At 49.6% G+C, this 25,011-nt stretch overlaps 1 protein-coding gene and 1 long non-coding RNA gene across 4 annotated transcripts in view; one reads left to right on the plus strand and one right to left on the minus strand.

The window, feature by feature from the left end:
* LOC308257495 overlaps positions 1-14,404 on the plus strand; it is a 30,914-nt gene extending 16,510 nt beyond the window's left edge. The window contains exons 2-4 of the long non-coding RNA XR_013961598.1: positions 535-692; positions 6,495-6,757; positions 14,192-14,404. This is a non-coding gene — a long non-coding RNA (uncharacterized lncRNA). The remainder of the gene's footprint in view (positions 1-534; positions 693-6,494; positions 6,758-14,191) is intronic.
* Positions 1-25,011, minus strand: part of SUFU (SUFU negative regulator of hedgehog signaling) — a 95,993-nt gene that overhangs the window by 10,338 nt on the left and 60,644 nt on the right. The window contains exons 7-10 of one of the 3 annotated variants that reach the window (XM_080687233.1): positions 24,683-24,836; positions 20,376-20,487; positions 6,448-6,582; positions 4,499-4,637 (exon numbers count right to left, since the gene is read on the minus strand). In XM_080687233.1, the coding sequence (XP_080543359.1) occupies positions 4,499-4,637; positions 6,448-6,582; positions 20,376-20,487; positions 24,683-24,836 (540 nt within the window). Of the gene's footprint in view, positions 1-4,498; positions 4,638-6,447; positions 6,583-20,375; positions 20,488-24,682; positions 24,840-25,011 lie in introns of all 3 variants that reach the window. The other 2 variants (XM_080687232.1, XR_013961597.1) reach the window with 2 other exon arrangements.

A 25,011-nucleotide genomic window follows, 5' to 3' on the forward strand; every position in this document is an offset into this window, starting at 1 on the left:
AAAACACTCGGGTTCACAGGGGAACGGAGTTTGGGCACAGACTTAACCAGTAGGGGTGAGTTGGTGGCTGCAGCTCCTTGTTCCCATCACACCCCACCTTTGATCAGGGAGGGGGCTTGGAATCTAGGCCAGTAACTTAGTCTAAGTTACTAACACCAGGTACCTTGGGGCAGCATGGCTGGGTGGTGATGAGGGAGGGTTGTCAACAGCTGCCCAATTTCCCAGGCCCCAGCAAGTTCCAAAAGGAACTCAAAAAGTGACTGTTTGTCAGTGCCTGCCCTGGGCAGGTCTGGCTATGCTACAGGCAGAAGCCCAGATGCTGCAGATCTGATTCAAATGTCTGTGGTCAATGATACTTCTGAGTCTGCAAATAGTGCTGGCAATGCCCACTCCTTCCCCTTGGTATGACAATCCACATTTTGTCCCGGGCTTTGTTTGCATTTCGTGTTGACACGTTGTTCTTGCTTTCCAACAAGTTTGGATTTCTTTTTCTCTCTCTTCCTTCTCTGAGGGAAGGAAATGTGTTGTTTACAGGGCAGGGCCTGCCAAGGAGCTGCGCTGGCACCCATGATGGCAGTGGAGGAGGCAGGGATGAGGAAGGGGTCCAGTCTGTGTCCCCCTCACTCCAACGTACAGACACAAGCCAGAAAACAGCCTAGAGACTCCCGGCTCAGGGGCAGCGTGTGTGGCAGGTAGGCCTCACCCATTTCTCATTCTCAGTGGGTGGTGAGAAGCTGGCTCTGGTGGAGAGGAGGCGGCTCTGACTCCTCCTGCTCTGGCTGTTGGTTGGCTGGTGAGGGCACCGTGGGCCATCACATCACCTCCTGAAAGGGAGGGTGGTATACTTCCCCAGCACAGTGCCGGGATCTAAACCTTAATGGGTGTACCCCTGGACAATGAGGTCACCATGACAGCCCAAGCAAAGGCTTCCAGGGAGAACAGGCTGTGGCCAGGTTCACCAGTGGAAGGAGAAACCATAGAGGCACTGAAGAGGAGCTGCCCAGGGCCTGGGCCAGGGATTACCAAGTGTCTTTCACACACATCCAAGTGGGTGGGTAGGGAGGGGAGAGGGCAGGGGCTTTTCCTGAGGACAGTGATGAGTCAGAGGAGAGCCCAGCAGTGAGTCCCTAAACCTGGCCTTCAGGGTGGAGCCACTCAGAACAGCTGCAGGGTTTCTTCTCCCAAGCCTGGGACCTCCCATCAGGGCTGGGAGGGAATGACTGGGAATGGGAGCACCACCTGGGTGAGCTGTCAGACACCACACAGCTGAGAAAGCATTGCAGGACTTAAAAAAAATATTCTCATATTTGGTGATGTGACCCCTACATAACCTCTGGGGCCGACTTCCTCCCCTTCAGATCATCCTGGCTGGGGACCGATGAATGACTTAGCTCTGGGCCGGGCTCCCGCTCACAGCACTAACAGCATGGTGATGATAGACTCAAGGGAGAGGGCTTGTTCAAGCCACCGAGACCAAGAATTCTGGGGGAAGGCAGGCAGGAGAGGATGCTGGCAGGCTTCCCCCAGGGTCTGAAGACCTGCCTGCAAAGTTCCAGAGTTAGCTGATAGGCTTTACCATATTGATGAGGGTGAAAACAGCAGATGGTAGGGCAGAGGGAGTCAAGGTGTTCACCTCTGGAAATTGAGAAGCCTAGGAATTGGAGCAGGATTCTGCCTCTCCAGCTCCTCCAGGAAGCAGGGCACGTCCCCTGTGCTCACCCTGGGGTTGCCGATGACCCTGCCTTTCTGTGTTGCTGGGGCCTGACGTTCCTGGGGCTGGAGAGACAGGGAGAAAAGCAGCATGGAGAACAGGTGCCAGGCCCAGATTCCCTCACTTTCTGCCTTTTTCTCTCAGCCTCTCCTTTGTCACTCTCCTCCCATGTGGGGTGTCTTTGCCATGCCTTTCCCCCAAGAGATAACAGGCCTGGGCTGGTAGCCAGAACAAGGTGCCAAGGCTGGAAATGAAGGCTTCCAAGACTGTTGAAGGCTGATGCAAGAAGTCATCCAGCCCCTCCCAATTCAGCTGGGACCAACAGGAAGGTTCAAGTAGCAGCCAAGAAAACAAAAGTCTGGGTCTCTTGCCCTTACTGGTGACAAGCCTAATCCCAGGCCTCTAGGAGGTCCTGCAGACTCCAGGGAGACAGCCAGCCTCAGAAGGAGACCTTCAGGCCCACAATTAATTATAGGCCCAGGTTCCCACAAGCTAGGGAGCTGCCTATGACCACTGTGGCAAGACCCTAAAGGAAGCAGGCTGGCAGTTAGATGCAGAAAATGCTGACTGCTTGGATGGGGAGGAGGGCTGCTGTGGGTGTTGGGTCTATGGCTGAGGACCGGCTAGGGGCAGGACAGAAGGTTTCCCAGGACTTTTTGGAAAGGGCCTGAGAAACCCCTTGGTAAGTGAGGGTGTGTGCTTGGAGAGTGAGGCCCTAGCCAGCTTTCCTGGGAGCTCCCCTGTGAGTTGGCCCCTGTGGTGGACCACACTAATGAGCCCATAACACAGGCCTTTGATTAAGCAGCTCCCAGCACAGCAACTTTATTGAAACATGCTGAAGCCAGTGGCTGGTTCCCACTGCTCCCGGTTCCCCAGGCAACAGTGAATGGGAGGGGACCATGTGCATGGGAGTAGCAGAGCCCTAGTACTCAAGCTCACTGAGGGGCTGCAGGCGAGGCGAGGGGGAGCGGAGGTGGACTGAAATGCCAGAGCTGGGGATAGGAGGCTTGGGAACTAGGGTTGGCTCCAGAACTTTAGGGGAACTGATGGGCAACATGGCATCTGCTCAGTCCTTGGGAGTTCAAGGTCCCCAGGCTTGTAAGAATTGGAGATGCTGACTACCCCCCTCCTCAGGGCAAGAAGATGTTTCTAGGGGGAGGTGGAACTCCAACAACAGGTTCAGAATTGAGGATGTAAACTGTAATGGGGTGGGAGGATTTCTTTTTGAGTTCTGGGAGGCCCCAGGCTCTACTTTCCCAAGAAACTGTGCTTGAACCTCCAATATACGCTAATGTTATCTGAGGACATTGCTGCTGAGACCTGTCAGTACTCGGTCATCTACTGGGAATGATGCCCTGTGAACTCTCAGGGGTTGGGGTCTCCTGCATGGTCCCCACCTTCCCCCTCTTTACTGGCTCTGCCCAGGCAAGAGGCCTGTTCCTACCAGCTGTCCACAGAGGCAGCCTGGGGGCCTGGGACACCGCTGGGGGTGGGGTGTGGAGGCCCTTTCCACTTGTACTAAGCTAATTTCAAATGTTATACTTCAGAGCTTTTGCTACAGTAACTATCAACACCACATGGACAGAAATCTAATGTTACCAAGAGGGACTTTTAAAATGTATTTATAACTTTATGGTTCAAAGTAATTTTGTTATGAAACAATGTAATAACAACAGTGGAAAAAGGCAAGATAATTTATGGAGTACAATATCCCTAAAGCACCAGCCTCCATTTCTACCTTGGCTGAGTCTGGGGAGTGTAGTTGGTGTCCCTTGTTTGCTGTTTGTTTTAATTAAGGGTTAGTATTTTCGGGGGTGGGGGAAAGAGTGCTGGCCTAAAGGAGGAGAAATTCAGCTGCAAGACAACACACACATGCAGACAAAAAGCATGCCCACATTAACAGTGTATATGTTTCACAGAACCCCCCCCCCCGCACCAGACCGTGTTAAACCCACAAAACCCACACAACTCTCTTCTCCTCTCCTATAATCTCTCACCCCCCACCCACAAACAAGGCAGGTCACCTTTTGGATTAGGGTCAGAGTCCCTTTCTTGATACTCCTGAGAGAGGTAAGGTAGAGTATCCCGCCTCCCGCACCCCAACAAACAAACAACAAACAAGGATGTTGTTCTTCTAGTACACCTGGACCAGACCAAGTACCTATGAGGCCTGAAACAAGGTGGGGTCTGGAAGGAGGCCTATAGCTGTCAGCCCCAGCACCCCGTTTGGCAGTGGCACTGAAGCTATGCTCCAGCCAGAAGAGCAAAGGAGAACGAAGTGTTCTGGACAAGCCAGCAGGTTTCTGTGCAGAGAAGCTGGGTCTCCATCAGGAGGAATGGGAGAGCCCTTGGATGAGGGGAGGGAGAGACTCTGCCTGCCGGGGCCTGCCCATCCCAGCTCCAGGTCCACATGCCCATTTTCTAGGAATTCTGGTGGGATTTCCACAGGGACTCGAGAGTGGCCCCCACATGTTCTCCCATTCTACTTCACCCTTGGTTTCCCCAGGGTGCAGAGCACATCCCTAAAACCTGGATTTCCATGGCAAACAGAACTACCAATGGCCAGGGCCTAGAGAGTTATCACTCATGTCTCAAGTGATAGGGGAGAGGCCAGGAAGTGCTCCTGGAGCTGACGGGATAGGCAGCAGCAGTCACACTCCTCACAGCTTCTCATAACCAGCCCTCAGGAAGGGAGCCACCAAGAGCTGCCAAGGGAGGAGAGGGAGGAGACAGGAGCTGGAAGAGCCCATGGAAAGGAGGTGGGAAGAAGAAAAAGAGCCTTCTCACTTGTAACCAGGGTCCATGAGCTGCGTAAGGGTGCTCCTCAGTGGCAAAGGCACCTTCCACTCCCGTGGAGACGAATGTGATGGCCATGTCACCTGTGATACTTTTATATGTAAAGTGCCGTCCATGCAGGAGCCTGCCCCTGGGGGTGGGAACATGAAGACAGTGAGCAGCAGGCCTGGCCAAGGCTCAGGGATTGGGGGCTATGCTCCCTGGGACAGGATGCCTGGCACATGCCCTCCTGACTGCCCACCAGTCCAGGGGGATTGTAACTAAACATGTTCATTTCAACACCGTCCAAGAGAAGCCTCTCACGATTTCTCTCATGGCATTCTTCCAAAGTGCTCAAAGCTAGCAGAGACACTAGAGCAGCATTCAAAGGGCCTCAGGGGAAGTCGAGTCCGCCTCCTTCATGTCCTGGCGAGGCCAGAGAGGGCAGTTAGCAATGCACTCAGGGTCATGCCAGGAGTTAAGATGGGGTGGGTGGGTCATGGCGTCTTTGTTTAGAAGATAGGGGTGAAGTAGTTCCTAATTCCAACGCTCCTGGATGATGGTGGAGTGCCTTCACAGCAAAAGCCCTGTGCCCAGAATCTCCCACCAGCTTGTGCACCTCCCATAAGATTTAAATGACTAGCCTCAAGGGGAGAAGCCCATTTTTAATAAAAAAGAAAGGAAGAAAGGAAGAAAGGGAGGAAAGAAAGAAAGAGAGAGAGAGAGAGAGAAAGAAAGAAAGAAAGAAAGAAAGAAAGAAAGAAAGAAAGAAAGAAAGGAAGGAAGAAAGAAAGACAGCTGAAGCCAAGTGGGGTCACTCTGAGGGAGCACAAGAAGTCACTGTTAATCCCCAGTCTGGAAATACATCTGGGGGAAGGGCAGTCAGGAGCAACCAGTGGGGCAAAGATGCCAGTCAGCAAAGGAAGCAAAGCCGCTCTTTGCTTTCTCAGGCTGCCCCAGATTAACCCTTTACTAATTGAAAGGCCCTGAGCCTGGCTGAGAGAGGGAGCTGGGGAGGAAATGCCTGGGGTCCTAGCTATGGGGAGAGGGGGAGAGTCTGCCAGCCGCCATTCATCCTGATGACTAGCTATCTTTGCCCTGCTAACCAGGGTGGCTGGCCCAGCCTGTCACCATCCAAGCTCCTTCCCCAGGCTCCAGGGACAGTGTGGAGGGTCCAAACCAGTGCAGATCTGGTTCTAAAGCCCGCATCTTTGGCCAATACACTATATAAACGTTTATGTCACAATGACTTGTTCTTCCCTATGATAGCAGCAGGAGCTTTGGGGGGGGGGGGGGGTCCTTCTTCCTCTGCCCTTCCTTGTCACTGTTGTCTGAGTTTCGAGTTATTCTTGCTGCCTCCCCTGCAATGAACTGAGGGTGGAACCCCAGAAAAGCTGTGGAGGAAGCCAGCTGCAACAGATTCAGCCCAGTGCAGCATCTCCAAGCAGAGAGCTGAACTCTGGACACAGAGCTGGGTTTCTGGCACTGTGGACAGTAGCAGAAGGGACACAGCTGGGCTTCCTGGCCCCTCGAGGAGTCTGCTGGACTGGCCACTGGGTTTGAAGAACTGAGTGTTTTACATGGGAAAAGCAGCAAGCAGGAGAAAGCAGAGCCCAATCCATCAGAGCCCTGCCCTACTATGCCAGTGCTATGGGGACCCTGCCACCCCTAACTTTGGGTTTGGGGGAGGGCAGGGGCATCTGAGATGCCCTATGTCACTGAGCCCCCCTCCCCGCTAAGGGAACAGGGTTGAGGGACACTTCTCTGGACAAAGGAGAGATCTTCAACACAGTGGGGGCTACTGGATGGCTCAGAGTCCGCAGGCTCCCCCACAGGCTTCCATGGAGCTGCCTGACTAGTTCTCCTCCCTGGGCCCCAGACTCCAGTGAAGTGTGGGGGGAGATGGCAAGCACAGGCACGGTGGCTCCTTGAGACCAAGTTGGGTGCTGTGAGGCTCTCACCTTAGGCAGAGAGGAATGAGGGCTCCTGACTCTTGGTTGAATTTCAGATGTACACTCTCGAGTTGCCGTGTGCGGATCAGCTCATGGGGGATAATGGCTGTGGAGCTGTCGCTTTCCAGGCTGTCTTTGCGGCTCCTGTGAAGCAAGCACAGGAACAGGTTCTGACCACAGGGCGGAACAAGATGGGAGTCTCCCAGGCTGGGATCCTGAACAACGACAATGGCAGTGATTGATGGTAATGATAACAGCCACCACTCAATAAGAACCTGCCCAGCCAAGATTTGGAAGCAGCCAAAGTCTCCATCAGTAGGTGAGTGGATAAAAAAGCTGTGATACATTTATATAATGGAGTACTACTCTGCTGAAAAAAGGAAAAAGTGTTACCCTTTTGCAACAGCATGGATGGATCTGGAGAACATTATGCTAAATGAAATAAGCCAGTCAGAGAAAGACAAGTACCGTATGATTTCACTCATGTGGAAGTCAATGAACAAAAGAACTACCAGGCAAACAGAGACAGATTCATAGACAGAGAGCAGGCAGACAGCTCTGGGTGGGCAGGGGGTGCTGGGGGTTGGTGGAGGGAGGGATTGAGCAAAAAAGGGAACAAAAAGAATGAGAACTCATGGACATGGACAACAGTGTGGTGACTGCAGGTGGTGGGGGGTAGGTGGAGGTGGAAGAGGGCAGAGAAGGGATAAATGGTGATGGATAAAATATAAAAAAATTTAATTAAAAAAAAGAACTTGCCAAGCAACCTTGTAACACCCCACGAGGTGGGCAGAATTATTCTATTCCTTTACAGATAAGGAACTGCGGATCAGGGAGGGTAAGTAACTTGTCCAGGCTGCACAGCCAGGGAGTGTGAAGCTGGGATGTGGTCGCAGATAGATGTGGTTCTGAAGCTCACATCTCTGGCCAACACACTGTATAAATGTTTATGTCACGGTGACTTGTTTTTCCCTATGACAACAGCAGAAGCTTCTGGTGTCCTTCTTCTCTGACCCTGGAGCCTCAGACTCCCAGTTCTCTGTGGCTACTGGAAACCCAGGAGACAGGCTCCAAGAGCTTCCTTCCAGCTGACTCTGAAGAGGCTCTAGGCTTACATACTTCTGCTAATGGCCAGGAGATGCAGTGACATACACATCCTTCGTCTAAGCAGGAAATGATGCAGTCCTCAGCGAGGGGGTGGAAGCCAGGCTCTCAGGAGGCAGACCAGTGAGCCTAGATGGGCTGCAGAGCCCTGTACCAGACTCTGACTGTGGCCTTGGCCACAGTGAGCTGTCACTGCTGCCTCATACTCCCTCCTGTCCTGCTTCCTACCAACAGCTTGTCCCACAGCTAGGTCACGGGGTCCCGTCGCAATCTAAGATTTGCTTTTTCAAGTTCAGTTGCCCCTACTGAAACGCCTCAAATCTGCCTCAGCCAGAAATGAGGGTTACCCACTGATCCCATTCAAAAGGCCGGATCCTGGTTTGGGCAGTGACTCTCAGAACAATCCCCCAGTGTCCATCAAAATACTGGGTGAGAAGCTCTAGTTATTTATACTTCAAGTGGCCAAAGCCACCCAGGATGTCTGGGCCTGACAGACGGAGAGCCAGTGAGGGGCAGGGCCAACCTCCTCACACACTGGAAGGCTGAGCGCTGGGGTCTGTGGCCAGTGAGGTAGAGGACCTCCCCAGAGGGAGGTGTGAGGTCAGCAGGCAAGAGGCTGGAGGGTGACAGAGGCTTATAAAAGCCCCTGAGGTAATGGGGACCTCCCACGAGCTGGGTGGACCCACCCCCGGATGTATGTGACTGCTCTTTCACCAAGCACTCCCTCCCCTTGGTTTCCCAAAGCCAATTCTGAAACTGCCCTTTGCTCTCGCTTCTCCTTTGACAAACCCTTTCACAAGACCTAAAGAGACAAATGCTCTGGCCAGAGGGTCACAGAATTTCAGCACTGGGAGGAAACTCAGCTTGTTTCATCTCCCTCTTTCCTTTACAAAATAGATCCAGGACACAGAGCTGGTCTGCAGCAGGCCAGTGTGGGAGCCTAGGACCTCTGACCAGCGCTTTCCCTTATATCCGGCTGCTAGGCCTCCTGCCTCCCTCCCCAGAAAGGAGAGCAACACCAAACACAGCCTCCTTCCCAGGCTCAGACAAGGGCGGGACTCAGGAGAGCTCTCCTGCCCTGAGCCCCTCCTCTGCTCCAGAGTTAGGAGCCCATAGATTTTCTGAGTCCTTGCACCAAACACCCCAGGTAGATTCTAGGCTAACTCTTCTCTTACAGATGAGGAAACTGAGGCTCAGAGAGGTGAGGTGACAAGCCCAAGGTCACAGAGTGAGTTTAAGTGGAAGAGCCAGGGTGTGACTCTTACAATTGCTTCCATGTGCCATCTCTGACTACTATGGTGCACATTGACATACCATCGTGCTCCCTCCCGAAAGAGGCTGAGGCCTGGCTGCTAGGCAGGGCCCCTGAGCCTGCAGGGCCTGCTAGGAGGATCCCGGCCTCTCTGGCACAGGCAAAAATGCTGATGAATAGCAACTGGGAGTGGGGGTGGGAGGCTGGGAGAGAAGAATCAACAGCACACAGGACTAGAGACATCTCAAGCTGGAGGGAAAAATAAATTGTTGAAAGTCAGCTAAAGTCACCTTGGTAACTGCTACAACACACTCACCCTGAACGAGGACATCAAACCCAACTGCAAACAGCTTTAAAGAAATGGAAAAGAACTTAATCATCTGAAGAATTAATGTGACAAGTGCCCACATTTACACCTCCCACCAACCTTCAATCATTTGAAATCGTACTTTAATCTTTTAAGAGAAAAAAAAAATTGCAGAATGCTGGATGTGCAGTCCTGGAGCTCGGGTATTTCCGGCATGCTGCTTCAATGGAAATGCGGCTGCTCCACACACACGCAGGAGCCCAGCTTTTTGCTGATTTGTTTTTTCTGGACATTGATTCAGAAGCATGAATTATTTGTGTGGGCTGGGTGAGGTATTAAATCTGCAGCCGACACAGGTTTGCAATGTTTTGCATGGTTGTCAGCTTAATCTTAGTCATAAAAAAATAAGTAGTGTGCTCGCCAGCATGGCCTAATTTTTCAGCGGGGCTGTTTTCTCCTGGAGCTCCCAGTGGAGGGGAAGGCATAGATTAGGGGCTGGAAGGGAGAAGGGCTCCCAGGGAGGCATGGTCCACACCCCCTGGGACTGCTAGGGATATGGAGCCAGGGGTGAAGGATGATAGAATGGCTAAAAGCATTGGCTCAGGCAAATGACTTAAACCTCTCCCTAAGTTTCCGTATCCTCTTGATGGAAATAAATAACAATACTCCTTCTTTATAGGATTAAATGAGATGACCCAAGCTAAGCACCTAACAGTGTCTGGGATGTATTAGGTGCTCAAAATATATCTGGAATGCATTACCAGGATGTTAGTGGCTGCCTCTAGAAGTCTATCTGCTCCTCCTGCAAGAAGCTGACAGCTTAATACAGACTTGTTTGCCTTTTCCCTGGGCCCATATTCCATCTGCTTCTGGCCAAGTCAGCCCCCCTTTCTGAGCAAAGGCCTTGCCCTGAGCTTGAGAGAGGGGACTTCTGAGATGGGGCTTGAAAGGGGTCCTGGCTCCCTGAGCAGACACTGCGGGCCCTGGGAAGGCCCAACTACAGGCCAATGAAAACCCTTAAGGCCTCTCTCCTGCTGAGGGAGGCACTGGCAAGGCCATCTTCCTTCTGTAGAGCACAATCGGCCTTCCTGTAGTTCTCACCCACTCATCGTCAAGATGCCCATGAAGTTTAATCCACCCTCATGACAGCCTTTCAAATCCCTAAAGCCGCTCTCACTGCCCATCAACAGTTTCCAGAATTTGTGGCCCCAACTTCCAATTATATTTTAAAGACAAGGTTCTGGTATCTTCTGTCCATCCACATCACTCTCCTATGAATTCACTCTAGCGCATAAAGCCAGAGTGTCGTGTCCAGAAGTGAAAGGTTGTGTGTGGAAATAAATATATGATATGGCCTAACCAGTGCAGATCACAGAGGGACTATGAGCTTTCTTGTGCAGGATATTTTATTTCTATTAAAACTGTCATCAAATTGTCTATTCCTTGTAACCTTATCGCACTGCCAACTCATACTGCACCCCCCTGTGCTGCACTGAGGCTTTCTCCCACGGGCTGCACTGAGACCTCTTCGCCCCCATCTTGTGGGTCCTGTGGAGTTTTTGGAGCTAAGAGCAGAACTCCGTACTATCTGGCTAGTGTTTTAAGCAGCTCGGATATTCCTGAAAACTGACTCTGGCATTCATCATATCAGCTTTCCCTTCTGACTTCACATCACTGACAAAGCTGATAAACTGCCATCAATGTTCTCATCCCAGGCTTTGACTAACAGTGAACAGGACAGGGCCAGGCAAATAGGCCGATAGACTGACATCAGTACTCTTGGGTATGCTCACTCAATCAACTATAAACCAACCCAACCATCCCATCACCAAGCCCCTCCCCCTCCTGGATGCTCTGTGGACATTTCTCTGTTTTGCCAACAATGATAGCAGAGGGCATTCTCAAAATGTCTTACTAAACCCCACCTATAAAAGCTCTACAGTACTTTCTTTGTCTACCAGGTAGAAATAAGTAACTTATTTCTAAAAAGGCAGTGAGGATGGCCTGGCAGATCTGACCGTTCATGAGCCCATGCTGACTCTAAGGGCTGTTTCCCTTACAGAGTGTTCACAGCCTACTTGTTGAACAATCTAGTCCAGAATTTTCCCCGAGAGTTGACACCAAGCTCACTTGTCTAGAGAGTCAAGATACTTTTTGCTTTTCAGTCTCTCTCCCATTCCCTCAAAGATTTCTGACCTCAGCCTCCTGAATTTCATCTGCCAATTTGCCTGGGATTCTGGGGCACAATACTTGTGGACCAGGAGATTTGAAATCATGGCTTCGATCCTCCTATGCCTGTGTGATCACCTTCCTGATTTGACAACCATTCTCTTTGAGATGGAAGCATAATAGAACTTGAGTAAATTTCTTCCTCTCTGCCACTGATTAACTTTACTCTGCCCAAAAAGGAGGCCTAGGCTTTCCTTCTTGCTGTTGTTCCAAACAGAAGTACAAAAACTAAAGTCACTTTTGCTGGTCAAAACATTTTTGCAAGACTCAGTTCTTGAATATCAGCTTTTCTTGACCCTGTTCCTTAAAGTCTGTGTTGATATAACATACTTCTCCTTCCAGCTTTTGCTAAAAATTATTTTAAAAAATTGAGTTATGTAAATTATTTTTTGCACATTTATACTGGTCCCTGGAAGTATTCAACCTCCTTTTAATTTTCAAGGGACTATTTACAATAATAATACTAAGAGGTACCTTTTATTGAGTGCAGACTATGGTGCAGGTCCTATGCTAAACCCTTTAAATACTTTGATTTCCATACAACCCTATTATTTTCCCCATTTTACAGATGAACTGAAACTCAGAGACTTAAATAACTAACGCAGGGTCACACGCTGAGCAAATAAAGGGCTGAGGCAAAATCCCCAGGCTCCTGACGCCAGCTAAAAATGTAACCACAATATTACTCCTTAAGAACCTCCCAACCCTTTGAGTGGTCTTTCTTCTGGGGGTTTCAAGACCATAAGACACATCTATTTTTTCCCTGAACTCTTAAAAGAACTGCTTCCTAGAAAGTCAGGGCAGGGCTTCCCAAAGGGTATTTGATGGAATTTTAATTTAAGAGAAGTTTCTAGAAAAGCAGATGTGGAAAGGGCTGAATGTAATATGCTGCATCTCAGATTAGAGACTCATAAAATGTTGGCATTTTGAAGACTCTGAGGAGGGATATAGAAAGCAAGCAAACTGGTTTCATTTTGTGTGAGTCCGTGTCTTCGAGAACCCCCTTTTCACTTAACATCCAACAAAACCCCCTAAAAGGCTGCAGGGGCCCTCTCCCTGGAGACCACTGACCAGCAGGCACTGCTGTGCCCAACATGCTTTCTCCCAAGGCCCTGTCACCTCTACTCCATCAACCTCTTCGCTGGTCAGAAGTGGTGCACAGACGAGTGTCCCTCATCATTTCCTTTACCCCAAGTCAGACACTCCTAGGAGGCCTGCTGGATGGTTATACACCACTCAGCTCTCAGCCTGATGCCAGGGAAGCTGAAGTTCCACTGCATGACCAGGGCTTGCCTTGGCACCAACTCTGTGATTTTTTTCCTGCAAAGTGTCATCCTTCCTTTTTCCTGGGTAGGGCAAGCCATAACAGCTACTATAATAGCATTTCTTTGACTTTTCTTTATAAAGGTTAAAGAGTCAAATAGTTCTGTAAGTAAGGTTTATTACAGTAGTCAGCAGTCTTCCCACTATCCCCTCCTCAGAAACAACCACTTTCATCTGTTAGCTGATTCTTTTGGTATTTTCCTCAATATTTCTAATATGCTTTATTTCTAATTCCGGGTATTCCCTTTCAGGCTTTACCTATTGACTTCCCAATATGGAAGATGAGCTTTTAGTACTCTTCCATCCCCCCACCCCACCTTCCCATCTTCCCAGGATAAGTGTATTGTAATCTTGTTTGAATCGTTACTAAGTGTTTACATTGTTATACTATACCGAATGCTGTTTACAACTGAGTCATGTAGTATACTATGATTACTCTTCCTTTCTGATGTAATTTTTCTTGGATTTACTGTCTTGGTTTTCAATGTGTTTATTACCAAATGAATTCTAAACTAACTACCAATGGTCTACAGATTCTTCTAAGGGATTCAAATACATCAAGTATTTATCAACTAGAGGTCCAGTGCATGAAATTTGTGCATGGGAGGGGGGGAACCTCAGCCCAGCCTGCATCCTCTCCAATCTGGCACCCCTTGAGGGATGTCCGACTGCCCGTTTAGGCCCGATCCTACCAGACATCCCTCTTACAATCCAGGACTGCTGGCTCCCAAGTGCTCGCCTGCCTGCCTTCCTGATTGCCCCTAACCACTTCTGCCTGCCAGCCTGATCACCCCCTAACCACTCCCCTGCCAGCCTGATGCCTAACTGCTCCCTTGCCAGCCTGATTGCCCCTAACTGCCCTCCCCTGCAGTCCTGGTCACCCCTAACTGCCCTCCCCTGCAGGCCTGGTCCCGCCCCCAACTTCCCTCCTCTGCCAGCTTGGTCACCCCTAACTGCCCTCCCCTGCAGGCTTGATCACCCCCAACTGCCCTCTCTTGCAGGCCTGGTCCCTCCCAACTGCCCTCCCCTGCTGATCATCTTGTGGCGGCCATCTTGTGTCCACATGGGGGCAGCCATCTTGTGTTGGAGTGACAGTCGATTTGCATATTACTCTTTTATTAGATAGGATATTATCTTCTTAGAGACATTTCTCCAGAGGATCCTCCCAAACTGCTCCAGTCCAAACTGGCTGCCTCTGTTCTTGCAGCACAGCTGTCTGTCATCATGGGACCACTCTTCACCTTCACCCGGGGGGCTCCTCTTGTCTCTTTCTTGTTGGATCCCATTTCCTGTACCCCATATGTCTCCCCACTCATTTCAATGGAGCACATACTCCAGCATCTTTTACTTTATTTTTCAGTATGTTTCTCTGAGCCCAATGGTCCCCCTCCTCTAACCTGCCACCCTCTTGGGTTTCAGGCAAACTAAAATACCACATTTACTCTGTGCATTGGTATGTAGACTTCCATGGCCTTCTTTCCAGTTATTTTTTCCTGGGACTTGGCAGGCAGTTACCCCACTTTTATCCTCTTTTACAGGCAGTATCCAGTGGTGAAGAGGCCTGGATCTGAAGTCAAACAACCCAACGTTCAAATCTTGGCTCTGACCCTTATTCCCAGTTTATTGACCCTAGGTGAGTTATATAATACAGCTAGGCCTCCATGCTCTAATTTATAAAATGAGGACAACAGCAGCTCACACACAGGGCCTGGCACATGGCAATGCTCAATAAAAACTGCCTGCTTGGCCACAAAAACCTATTTAGCCTAGGATTCCTCCTGTATTGGGAGCACCAAGGGGAGATTGATGAGATAGCTTAGAGGCACACCTTGGTAATTCAGGAATTGATCTAAATCTTTCCATTCATTTCCCCTTTACCACCTGTCTACATAACACATTCTATATTTACACTTCCCACTGCATAAGGTGACTTTTTACATATCCAAAAATACCATCTCCCTCCAGTGTTCAGATAAGGCTCCTGATTTCTAGTGCTGTATAGTTTACAGCACATGCCCCTGTTCACCCTGCCCGCGCTCTACACACTGACAGATCCTTATCCATTTTCTTCTCCACCCTGGTTTCTTCAGATTGAAAAGTCTTCATTTTTCCACTTTCACCCCGGGACACTGGTTACATTCTATCAGTGGCAGCAGGCGTGGCCACAAGAGGAGCCCAACACCAAGGCTCCTTTCAGCCACAATCCCAGTCCCATGACAGTGGTGACGTATACACTAGCCACACGACTTGGGGCCTTCTCCTTGGGTTTGCCCAGAGTGGGAACCAGGGCATCAGGGTTGGCAACTATTCAGAAGTGAAGTGGGTTTGGCCTGCTGAGCCCAGCCCAATCTCTGCATTCTGCGTGTAGCCTGGGAGATTATTCCTTTTGCTTTCAGATTGCTGACGAAAGCTCTGAACTTTCCAGAGAAAGAACTGCTTGTAGACCTGTCTTCAGGGCGGGACTAGAACAGGGTATGGGTGGGGATGAGGGCACCAGCTCACCTCACCTCCACAATTACTGTTAAGCAAAAGTCTCAATCTGGTCATTCTGAGAAATTCTCTGATGGGGACAAGACCAGTAGTAAAAGGCAGGGCATTGGTAAACCAATAACCAAATGATAAGAAGCAGTCTTTTCACTGTGACTATTCCAAGTATGGAATGTGATAACAGAACAGTGGGACACAGTGTAGCAGAAGACAGAATGAGAAAACTTATATTAAGGGATTCCTTAACTAACAGTCAACCTCTCTGGGCACCAAAGACCTCCATCCCAGCCTGGGCTCTGACTTGGGTGGGCAAATAGGACCCCTGCTTTCCTGAAGGAGCCCACTTTAGCCAGAGCCCTTGGCTTCCCATTCTGTGAGACACTGAGTCATTTCCTCTCTCCAGCTCTCACCTTTGAGCCTTCCTTTTCCCTTCTCTGGAGAAGTGACTCGCTGCTGAAGTGTTGGGTGACAATGACTATCAAGGATGGGTGATAAAAATACTCCCGATTGTGCAACTTGAGGATGAGGGGATGTATTTTGGATGGGGAATTCAATGGGCTGGCCATGAACATGGCTGGGGAGTCAACAATGAGCATGGCTTCATCTCTGTGGGGAAGTGGAGCAGAGAATGGAGTTCAAACCAATTCACTGAGCCGGATTTGCTGTGGAACACCTTGTTTTACCCTTCCAAACACGTATTTCTGAGAAAAGCAAATAAAGGCAGGCAATCAGCACGCACACGTACATCACAGAGGCCTGGGTCTGTCCTCCTCAGCTCTGCGGGGCCTGGCAAAGACCCCGAGAGCAGCCTGTTTCTTTCTGGGTTTTTCTCTCCAGTGAAAAAACTATACTTCCTGAGCCAGGGAGGGATGAGGGAAGACAATGTGACAGATGCAGGCTCCAGGCTGGCCACTGCATTGATGCCATAGACCCCTTAGAACAGGGTTACTGAAGACCGCCCTGCGTGTGAGCAGCAATAGCAACAGCCCAGCTGTTTTCCCAGATGGAAACTCACCTTCTTTCACCCAGCTCACTGGATGCAAAATAGATATTTTCTTCTCCTAATTATCATTCATGGCTTTGAGGATGAGCAAAACAAAACACATTTTTTCCTAAAGGATGACTCCCTAGACAGGTCACAAGCTATTCAAGATTCGGGAAGAGAGGCAGCAAGGTCACCCCACCCAGGAGGCCAAACAAATGGGAGCAGAAATACCCATAAAAGTGGAGAGAAATTTATGTGTGGGTATGTGTGTCCGTGCTGGAGGGAGGGTGCAGCTGAGAATGTCACAACAGAATTCAAAACTTTAATTCTCTGGGAAATTAAGGCAAAAAGGGAAAAAAACACACCACACCTTAAAAACTATTGGTGCAAGTCCAGAAGACCAAGAAACTTGGATTAGCAAGGATGGTTAGTTTGTTTTTTGAAGGTGCCTCAGCTACAAAGAGTTTTTCCCACAGTCAGGAACCTGTGTATACACACACACCTGAGTCCCTCTCTGGGAGGATATTGACCCCTAAGCTCCCGAAAGGTCCCCCCACCTCAGTGAGTCACTGGCAGAGGGAGGGGGAGATCCTGGGACACTGCTGCAGCATCAGAGTAACAGTTAATAGAAACGCACATGATGCACTCCTCACATGATGCACCGGACACTCACATCCTCCGACGCACTGTAGGAGGCTGGGAGCTAAGGCCAGATTCCGCAGAACTGCATGTTTAACCGGCAACCTCAGACAGGGAAGACGCCCAGTGACTTTTCCCACCAGGTTCGTACAAGTGTTGGCAGGCGCCGTCTCTAAGCTAGGCTCTCCTTAGTGGCACAAAGGAACTGTTTCTCATGCTTCCTAAACTCACTCGGGCAGGCAGTGGGAAGGAAGGTGCCAGCCAAGCCCAAGGAGGCTTTTCTCAACTGATCATCTTGGGGAAAGCCAGATATAAATTTCACGGCTGGAATGCAAGGGTTGTGAAATGCTGGAAGAAGCCCCAAAGAGGGCTAAGGACTCTCCTTTCCCGGAAGGCGGTGGGTGGAGGGCTGGCAAGGACTAGTGGGAGAGGAGCAGGTTGCCCAGAGGGGTCTGCCTTTCTGGGAAGCAGGAAGTAAGGCCTCAAGGAAGGAAGAAAGAAATCTCTAACCTCTGAGGTGGTGGAGGAGCCACAGATAGGGTTGGTTTTGTTTCTGAGCATGAAGAAAAGGCTCTGTGTCAAAAAGTAGCTCTGGTATAAATGAGCCAATTATGACATAGACACAGCTCGTTATTTCTGGGATTTGGAAGCAGGAGCCTTACTGTGCATATTTAACCCTAACCCAGAATGTCCTCTCTAGGGTTAAATATGCAGAGTAAGCTTCTAACTCCAGGATTTAGCCTTGCTCTTGATGTCATGTGAAAGGTCGCTATTTGTGCTCCAACTAGTTAGATAAGAGCCATCAGTGAGGGTTACCACCTCAGAGACACAGTCTTGTGTGTCCCTCACAGGATCCCCAATCATGGGGTGAGGAAGATCACACTGTATTAATGGCTAATAGCCTGCCATAAGCTCCACCCTTTTATAACCGTGAGCAAGTTGCTCATTAGCCTCTCTGTACCTCAGTTTCCTCATCTACAAGATTATCTATTTCATAGAGTGACTATGAGGATGAGCTAAATTCAGATGCTATAAAGTACTTGGAACATCACCTGGCACATATTAGTTGCTACTGAGGCATGAAAAGAGCAAGTACCTGATTCCCCAGGTAGGCCAGGGCCCAGCTGCCAATGTCCGGGCTCCATCAGCTCCTCTGAACTGCAGCTTCCGCAGGCCACATTCAGACCCAGGAAGCCCATGCATCTGAATGCCCCAGCCCAGAGAGCCTGACTAAAGGAAAATCAGACGTGTAGACACAATAAGGTTCGTGCTGGTTGCTCCCCGCCTCCTCCCAGGGAGGAGCAAACACTGGTGCCAACACATTTGGGGTCGGCTTTCTCAGTTGCAAGCCATGTGGTTATCTGAAATGGGGTCAAGTCCCAGAGTGGGAAGCACAATATTACAACTGTGTTGCTTATCTGAACCAAGTCCATCATCATTGATCATGAGATAATAGGAAGCCAGAGTCTTGAGAGACTTGAGGCGTGTGTTGGAAAATATTCTTGGCAGAGGAGGAGGAACCATTTCTCAACCAATTGTTAACAAATTAGTAATCGGCACTGAGAATCTCAGAGGAAAGGTTCCAATTCCCTCCAAACTGCAGATTCTGGCTCTTGGGAGACATCACTTGGTACCTGAGCTGCAGGAAAGGGAGATACCAGAGAGCCGGCACCTCTGGTCTATTCCTACCCATCTCTCTGTAGCTCAGCAAACTCAGGTCAAAGGGTGGAGGCTGCAGCCTCTGTCTTGTGTCTACAGACAGCCCTCGGACCAGATCTGATGCCCACTGCCCAGTCTGAAGGAGCGGTGTGCATCCAGAAACCCAAAGACTTGTGCCTCCTTGCAATGTCTGGGGCACATACCAGCCAGAAGTATACCCAAGACAGGAAGTGAGACCTCAGACCTATATCAGCTATACAAGAGGGGCAAGTGGGGTGTCTCCACAGGAGTCCCTGCCCTTTTGCCTAGAAAGCTGAACCTTCCAGAGCTGGAAGGGCCATCTGGGCTAAGACTGTCTGCAAGCTACAGGCAATCTGCTTGAGCCTTTAAGCCTTAAAGTACCTCCAGGCCTATCACCAGGGCTTGGGGGCCTAGAAGCCAAGCTCAGGGCACAAGGAGTGTGGCCTAGGACAGGGTCCAGATTCACAGGTGGAGAGGCTCCAGATGCCACACAACCCAGCCTGGCCATCTGCTGCTGCCAAGGGAAGATCATGGTGCCTCAAGCCAGCTACTTCAGGGGAGCTGGCTAGAGAAACCTACTGGCTGGAGTTGAAAACTGCTCTGAGGCGGCGGTGGAGGCTTCTCCTGGCACTTGCCAAAGAGCTCAGTTCTCATGGCTTCTGCATGGTGAGCCCTCTTGGGCAGGCCTGTCCCCAGAGCAACTCTCTCTACTCCATAATCTGCTCCCAGCACGTAGCACTAACTTTAACTAGCTAGGCCTCCCTGCTCCATCCCTGTCAGCTCCTTCCCTACTTGTTACAATTCCAGGTTGCCTTCAGGGTCCATAGCTCATGTTCTTCCTCCTCTGAGAAGCCCGCCCCCCTAACTACTCCTGATGATGCTGACTTGTCTTTTCTGCAGTGTATTAAATCACTACCACTCCTGGGGCTTGTGGATGAGCATCTGGAGCTAGAAAAGAAAGAAGTATCTATTTCTAAAAAAATTGCACAGACAGCCAGACTCACACCAATTAGTTAGTTAGTTAGTTAGTTAGTTAATTAATTAAATTGTTCATGTGTCCCTAAAAGAACCTTTAGCCCAGATGGACCCCTGGGTCTTGAGCCTGCCACACAGCAAGTGTGTAATAAAGACTTTTTAGAAGAAGGACAGATTACACTGGTCTTGTAGGAGTGAGCTGCTTGCTTTTTAGTTCAGAGCACAGCAACTTCCTCCCTGGCAGGCCAGGTTCCTGCTCTGGCCTGCCAGCTCCCAGGTATCCCCTGCCAGCAGCTATTCCCTAGAGCTGCCCCGGGACTAAAAGCAGAGGGGGGTGCCCAGCTCCAGCCCTACCCACCATTTGTCCCCTCTCAGAGGAAAAGAGGTCAGCAGGAAACAGATCTGACCTTGAGGTGGCCACAGTCTCTCCCAAGGGCTATGGAGGCCCCTGGACAGGCAGCAGAGGCCTGCAAGGGACTTCCCTTCCATGGGCCCCATGGAAGGGAGGCAGGAAGAAGGGCCTCAGTAGCAGGCGTCCAGTATGGGGCTGGCCAGACAGTGAGGCCCCTGGGGTTGCAGCTATCAGCCGGAGACCAGGCTCCAGGAAGGAAGGAAGGGCAACTCTGGTCGAGGCTGAGATAAGGGGGAGCCGTGCTCAGCACAATGGGCTCCCACAAGGCTGGGAGGCCCCAACTCAGATTTTGCCCCAATTTGGCCTCCCGTCTGCTCACACAGCCCATATAAATATTTACTAATGTTTATATTCCTGCTCCGCTGGGTCCCCTCTGAGGCCCTTTCCTATCTATGACCCACAGATCCGTATTCCCCAGACCCTGGGCCCATCCAGCAAGGGCTATCAGCATTGTTCTCTCTCATGCAAGCCACAGAAACAGGCCCTTCAGGACAAAACTGTCAACAGGTCCCAGTACTAACCCCCTCTGTGGTAGGGAACTTACGGGGCCCGGTCATGGGTGAGGCCATTCTGCCGCTGAGGGTTGATTGGTGGAAGGACAGGTTTGCTGTTGATCTCAAGTCCTCTCCTCAGGGTCTCCCGGATCTGCTCCGTGTCTGCAACAACACCACTAAGTTGTCTGGTGGTCCTTTGGACTCCCAGATCCCCCAACCCGGCCCTTGAAACCTGGTTCTGTAGATATGCTGGGGAAAGGCCCCCATGAAGGCCTCCTGAGCCTGCTTTAGGCATCAGCTGTGCGATCTGAGTGGGTGCAGTGTGAGGACACAGGGCTGACAAAGCATTATGCTCTCAAAAAACTTTTGGTCTGAAGAGACCATTCTTTTTTTTTTTAATATATTTTACTGATTTATTACAGAGAGGAAGGGAGAGGGCTAGAGAGCCAGAAACATCGATGAGAGGGAAACATCGATCAGCTGCCTCCTGCACACCCCCTACTGGGGATGTGCCTGCAACCAAGGTACATGCCCTTGACTGGAATCGAACCTGGGACCCTTCAGTCCGCAGGCTGACGCTCTATCCACTGAGCCAAACCGGTTAGAGCTGAAGAGGCCATTCTTGTAGAAGACAAGGGTGGCCTCCAAGACAGGGCTCTTTTCCACTGTCCTTTCCCTTCCTGAAGTTAGGCTCCAGCTCTAACTTTAACATAGTTCCAGGCAGTGACTCCCAAGACCATCCACAGATTCTGCCCTCTGAAATGGGTGCCAGTAAGGGCTGCAAGTGCCCTGCCATGAATGGTAAAGTGTCTCTTACACACATTTCTGGATTATGGGTGGCCAGCTGGTATCTGGTCCTGCCACTCCTTTCCTGTGGGCTGGGTCAGTGAAATGCTGAGGTCATCTCCCCGTGGCCCAGGTACCCTGCCTCTCCATGAGTCTGGCAAAGGCCAAGAGATGAGAAAGGAGTCCCTGGGTGGGATTATTTCTTTGCAAGTTGCTTTGCTGGTCTTTGGGTGAAGCCTACTAGTCTGATCCCCTATATTGATATTCTGGCCTAAGACTTACCTCCACAAACTACAAACACATACAAAAAAGCAAATAAACATCGGCTGCTCAAAGGATGGGCTTGGAGTGGATGATGAAGGTGATTATTAACTTTTCTAATGGTTTGACTTGTTATAGTAACATGGATTACTTTTATAATTAAAAAAATATCCAGGAGAAACCAAGATGGCGGCATGGGTAAACACCTAAACTGTTGCCTCGCACAACAATTTCAAAACTACAACTAAAAGACAAAACGGACATCATCCAGAACCACAGTAAGGCTGGCTGAGTGGAAACTCTACAACTAGAAGGAAAGAGAAAAGCACACTGAGACTCAGAGGAGCTGCAGAAGGCAGAGGTACCGAGGCATGCTCACGAAGAGGGCTGACAACTGAGTATGCAGTTGGCTTTCTCAACCGGGAGGGAGACAAAAACTCCCGACGGCTCTGAACTCCAGTTCTGGGCAAGACTCTGGGAACCCAGACTCGTTCGGGGAGAAACTGAACTGTCAGGAAAGAGAAAAGCACACTGAGACTCAGAGGAACTGCAGAAGGCAGAGGTACCGAGGCACGCACGTGTGGAGAGGGCTGGCAACTGAGTACGCGGCAGCTTTCTCAATCGGGAGGGAGATAAAAGCTCCCGACGGCTCTGAACTCTAGTTCCAGGCGAGACTCTGGGGACCCAGACTCATTTGGGGAGAAACTGGACTGTCTGGCAGCGGGCAAAACTCGAGGGTGGCTTTCTCTCAGAGGTGCTTGCAGCGATTACCTTGGGACACTGAGACACAGGGGCCTCTTAGGGCAGGGCTGACGGGAAACCATTGCTGTCTGCTCCGCCCTGAGACTCTGCCCCATCCAAGCTGAGCACAGAGGCTTTTGCAAGGCTTGTCTCCTAAGGGTGTCTACAACACAGAAGTTCTCCCAGCATAGACACAGCTGATCCTCACAGCCAATTGGCCTGGAGGTCAATTCCTCCCAGTGATACCAACAACAATCAAGGCTTAACTACAACAAGACTGTGCACACAGCCCACAAAGGGGTGCACCAAGAGTGTCCACCTCAGGTAACTGGGAAGGCTGAGCCACTGGGCCCTATAGGACACCTAGCACACAAAGCCACTCTATCAACTCAGGGAAGCAGCCAAAATGCGGAGACAAAGAAACAGATCACAAATGAAAGAAATGGAGGAAAGCAAATGACTGGATATAGAGTTCAAAACCATGGTTATAAGGTTTTTCAAGAATTTTCTAGAAAAGGCCAATAAATTTAGCAAGACCCTCGAGGATATGAAAAAGGACCAGCTAGAAATAAAGCATACACTGACTGAAATAAAAAATAATATACAGAGATCCAACAGCAGACTAGAGGATCACAAGAATCAAGTCAAAGATTTGAAATACAAAGAAATAAAAAATACCCAACTGGAAAAGTAAAAAGAAAAACCCAAAAATTTGAAGATAGTGTAAGGAGCCTCTGGGACAACTTCAAGCATACCAACATCCGAATTAGGGGGGTGCCAGAAGAAGAGAGAGAGCAAATATACTGAAAACCTATTTGAAGAAATAATGACAGAAAACTTCCCCCACCTGGTGAAAGAAATAGACTTACAAGTCCAGGAAGCACAGAGAACCTCAAACAAAAGGAATCCAAAGAGGACCACACCAAGACACATCATCATTAAAATGCCAAGAGCAAAAGACAAAGAGAAAATATTAAAAGCAGCAAGAGAAAAACAGTTAGTTACCTACAAGGGAGCACCCATTCAATTGTCAGCTGATTTCTCAACAGAAACTATGCAGGCCAGAAGGGAGTGGCAAGAAATATTCAAAGTGATGAATAGCAAGAACCTACAACTAAGATTACTCTACCCAGCAAAGCTATCATTCAGAATTGAAGGTCAGATAAAGAGCTTCACAGATAAGAAAAAGCTAAGGGAGATCATCACCACCAAACCAGTATTATATGAAATGCTGAAAGGTATTCTTTAAGAAGAGGAAGAAGAAGAAAAAGGTAAAGATAAAAATTATGAACAACTAATACATATCTATCAACAAGTGAATCTAAAAATCAAGTGAATAAAAAATCTGATGAACAGAATACACTGGTGAATATAATAGAATCAGGGGCATAGAAAGGGAGTGGACTGATAATTCTCGGGGGAAAGGGGTGTGGGAGGTGCGGGAAGAGACTGGACAAAAATCGTACACCTATGGATGAGGACAGTGGGGGAGAGGGGTAAGGGCAGAGGGTGTGGTGGGAACCAGGTGGAGGGGAGCTATGGGGGGGAAAAAAGAGGAACAATTGTAATAATCTGAATAAAGATTTATTAAACAAAATATCCAATGATGGTGAAATTTTGGACAAGACTGTAAATTCCTCGTTAAATTCCCTCTTTTGTCAAAAGTACTGAATGATTCCAGTAATTGTATACGTTTTCTTGAAACCTCCCATGGGTTTGGCACACCATCAGAACAAACTGGGTCAGATATTTGTGTTAGGGTTTTAAATTGTCCTTTATGGGAAGAAAACCTTTCATAAGTGCTATCACATATGTAGGCATTTTATTCAGGACTGTGGGTATCTTACTCTTCAAAAAATGAAAAAAAAGTGGAGGAATAGAGAAAAGAAGCAGAAAAAGAAGTTGTATATTTGTAAATGGCTGCTTTTCTTTTGGAGTTAGTTATGGATGCTCTTTACTAAAAACCACAACTGTTTCTATAGCCAAGACCAACATGATGAGCTTCCAACAAGAGAGCCATATCCTCCTTCTCCATGGCCTCACCTGGAATGTAATGGGCACAGGGTCCCCTGCCCACAGCCCCTAGCACTGTATCTGCAGAACAGTGGGGCAGGGAAGTTTGCAAGCTGGCCTCACACTCAGGCCTCTCTTGTCTAAGGCTGGAGGCCAGAGTGATCCTCGATCTGGCATGGCTTTCAGGCCAGAGCTGGGCCCTGAGTCCATTCCATGGGTGGCCGATGCTTGTTCTCTTGTACTTGGGTGGACTGTGGCCTTTTCCTGTAACTGTTCTATGGCTTCCACTCACCTCCATGACCTCAGATTGCAAGGGATAAATCTAAAACACAATGGTCACTGCTGGTGGTACATTTGAAATACACACAAAGGGAACAGGAGAAATGGGTCAGCAACGCTCCCTTAATTCCACCCTGCTGGAAGACTTCATATGCTGTTTAAGTCCTGCCAGGAAAGAAACTATTGAATGGGCTGTTTATGTCAGAGACCCATCCTACAGAGATTGAAAGCCAGGCTTGGGGAAAGAGGAGGAGAAAGGCCGGGTGAGGGCTCCTACCTTTGCCAGAGAGCCGCCGGGGCTGTGTGCCTATGCAGATGCTCCGGCTGTCTTCATCATCCTCAGGGGGCTGGCTCAGGTCATCCCAGGCACACTTGGCACTGACACCGCTTAGATTGGAGCCGTCCGTCTCGATGCCTTTGTCAACTCTCTCCTGCTTAGAAAGAACCAAAGAGCCAGAGTTCCTTCAGCGAACCGATGGCCCAAGATCAACACCACCTCTCCAGTATTTACTGAGCCCTTGTAGGTGCTGAGCATGGGACAAGTGCTAGAAGAGCAGGATCTCTGGTTATTAACACACAGCCGTCTCTGCCAGCCATGGACTCCTC

Source organism: Plecotus auritus, assembly GCF_963455305.1.
Source record: "Plecotus auritus genome assembly, chromosome: 9".
NCBI lineage: Eukaryota > Metazoa > Chordata > Mammalia > Chiroptera > Vespertilionidae > Plecotus > Plecotus auritus.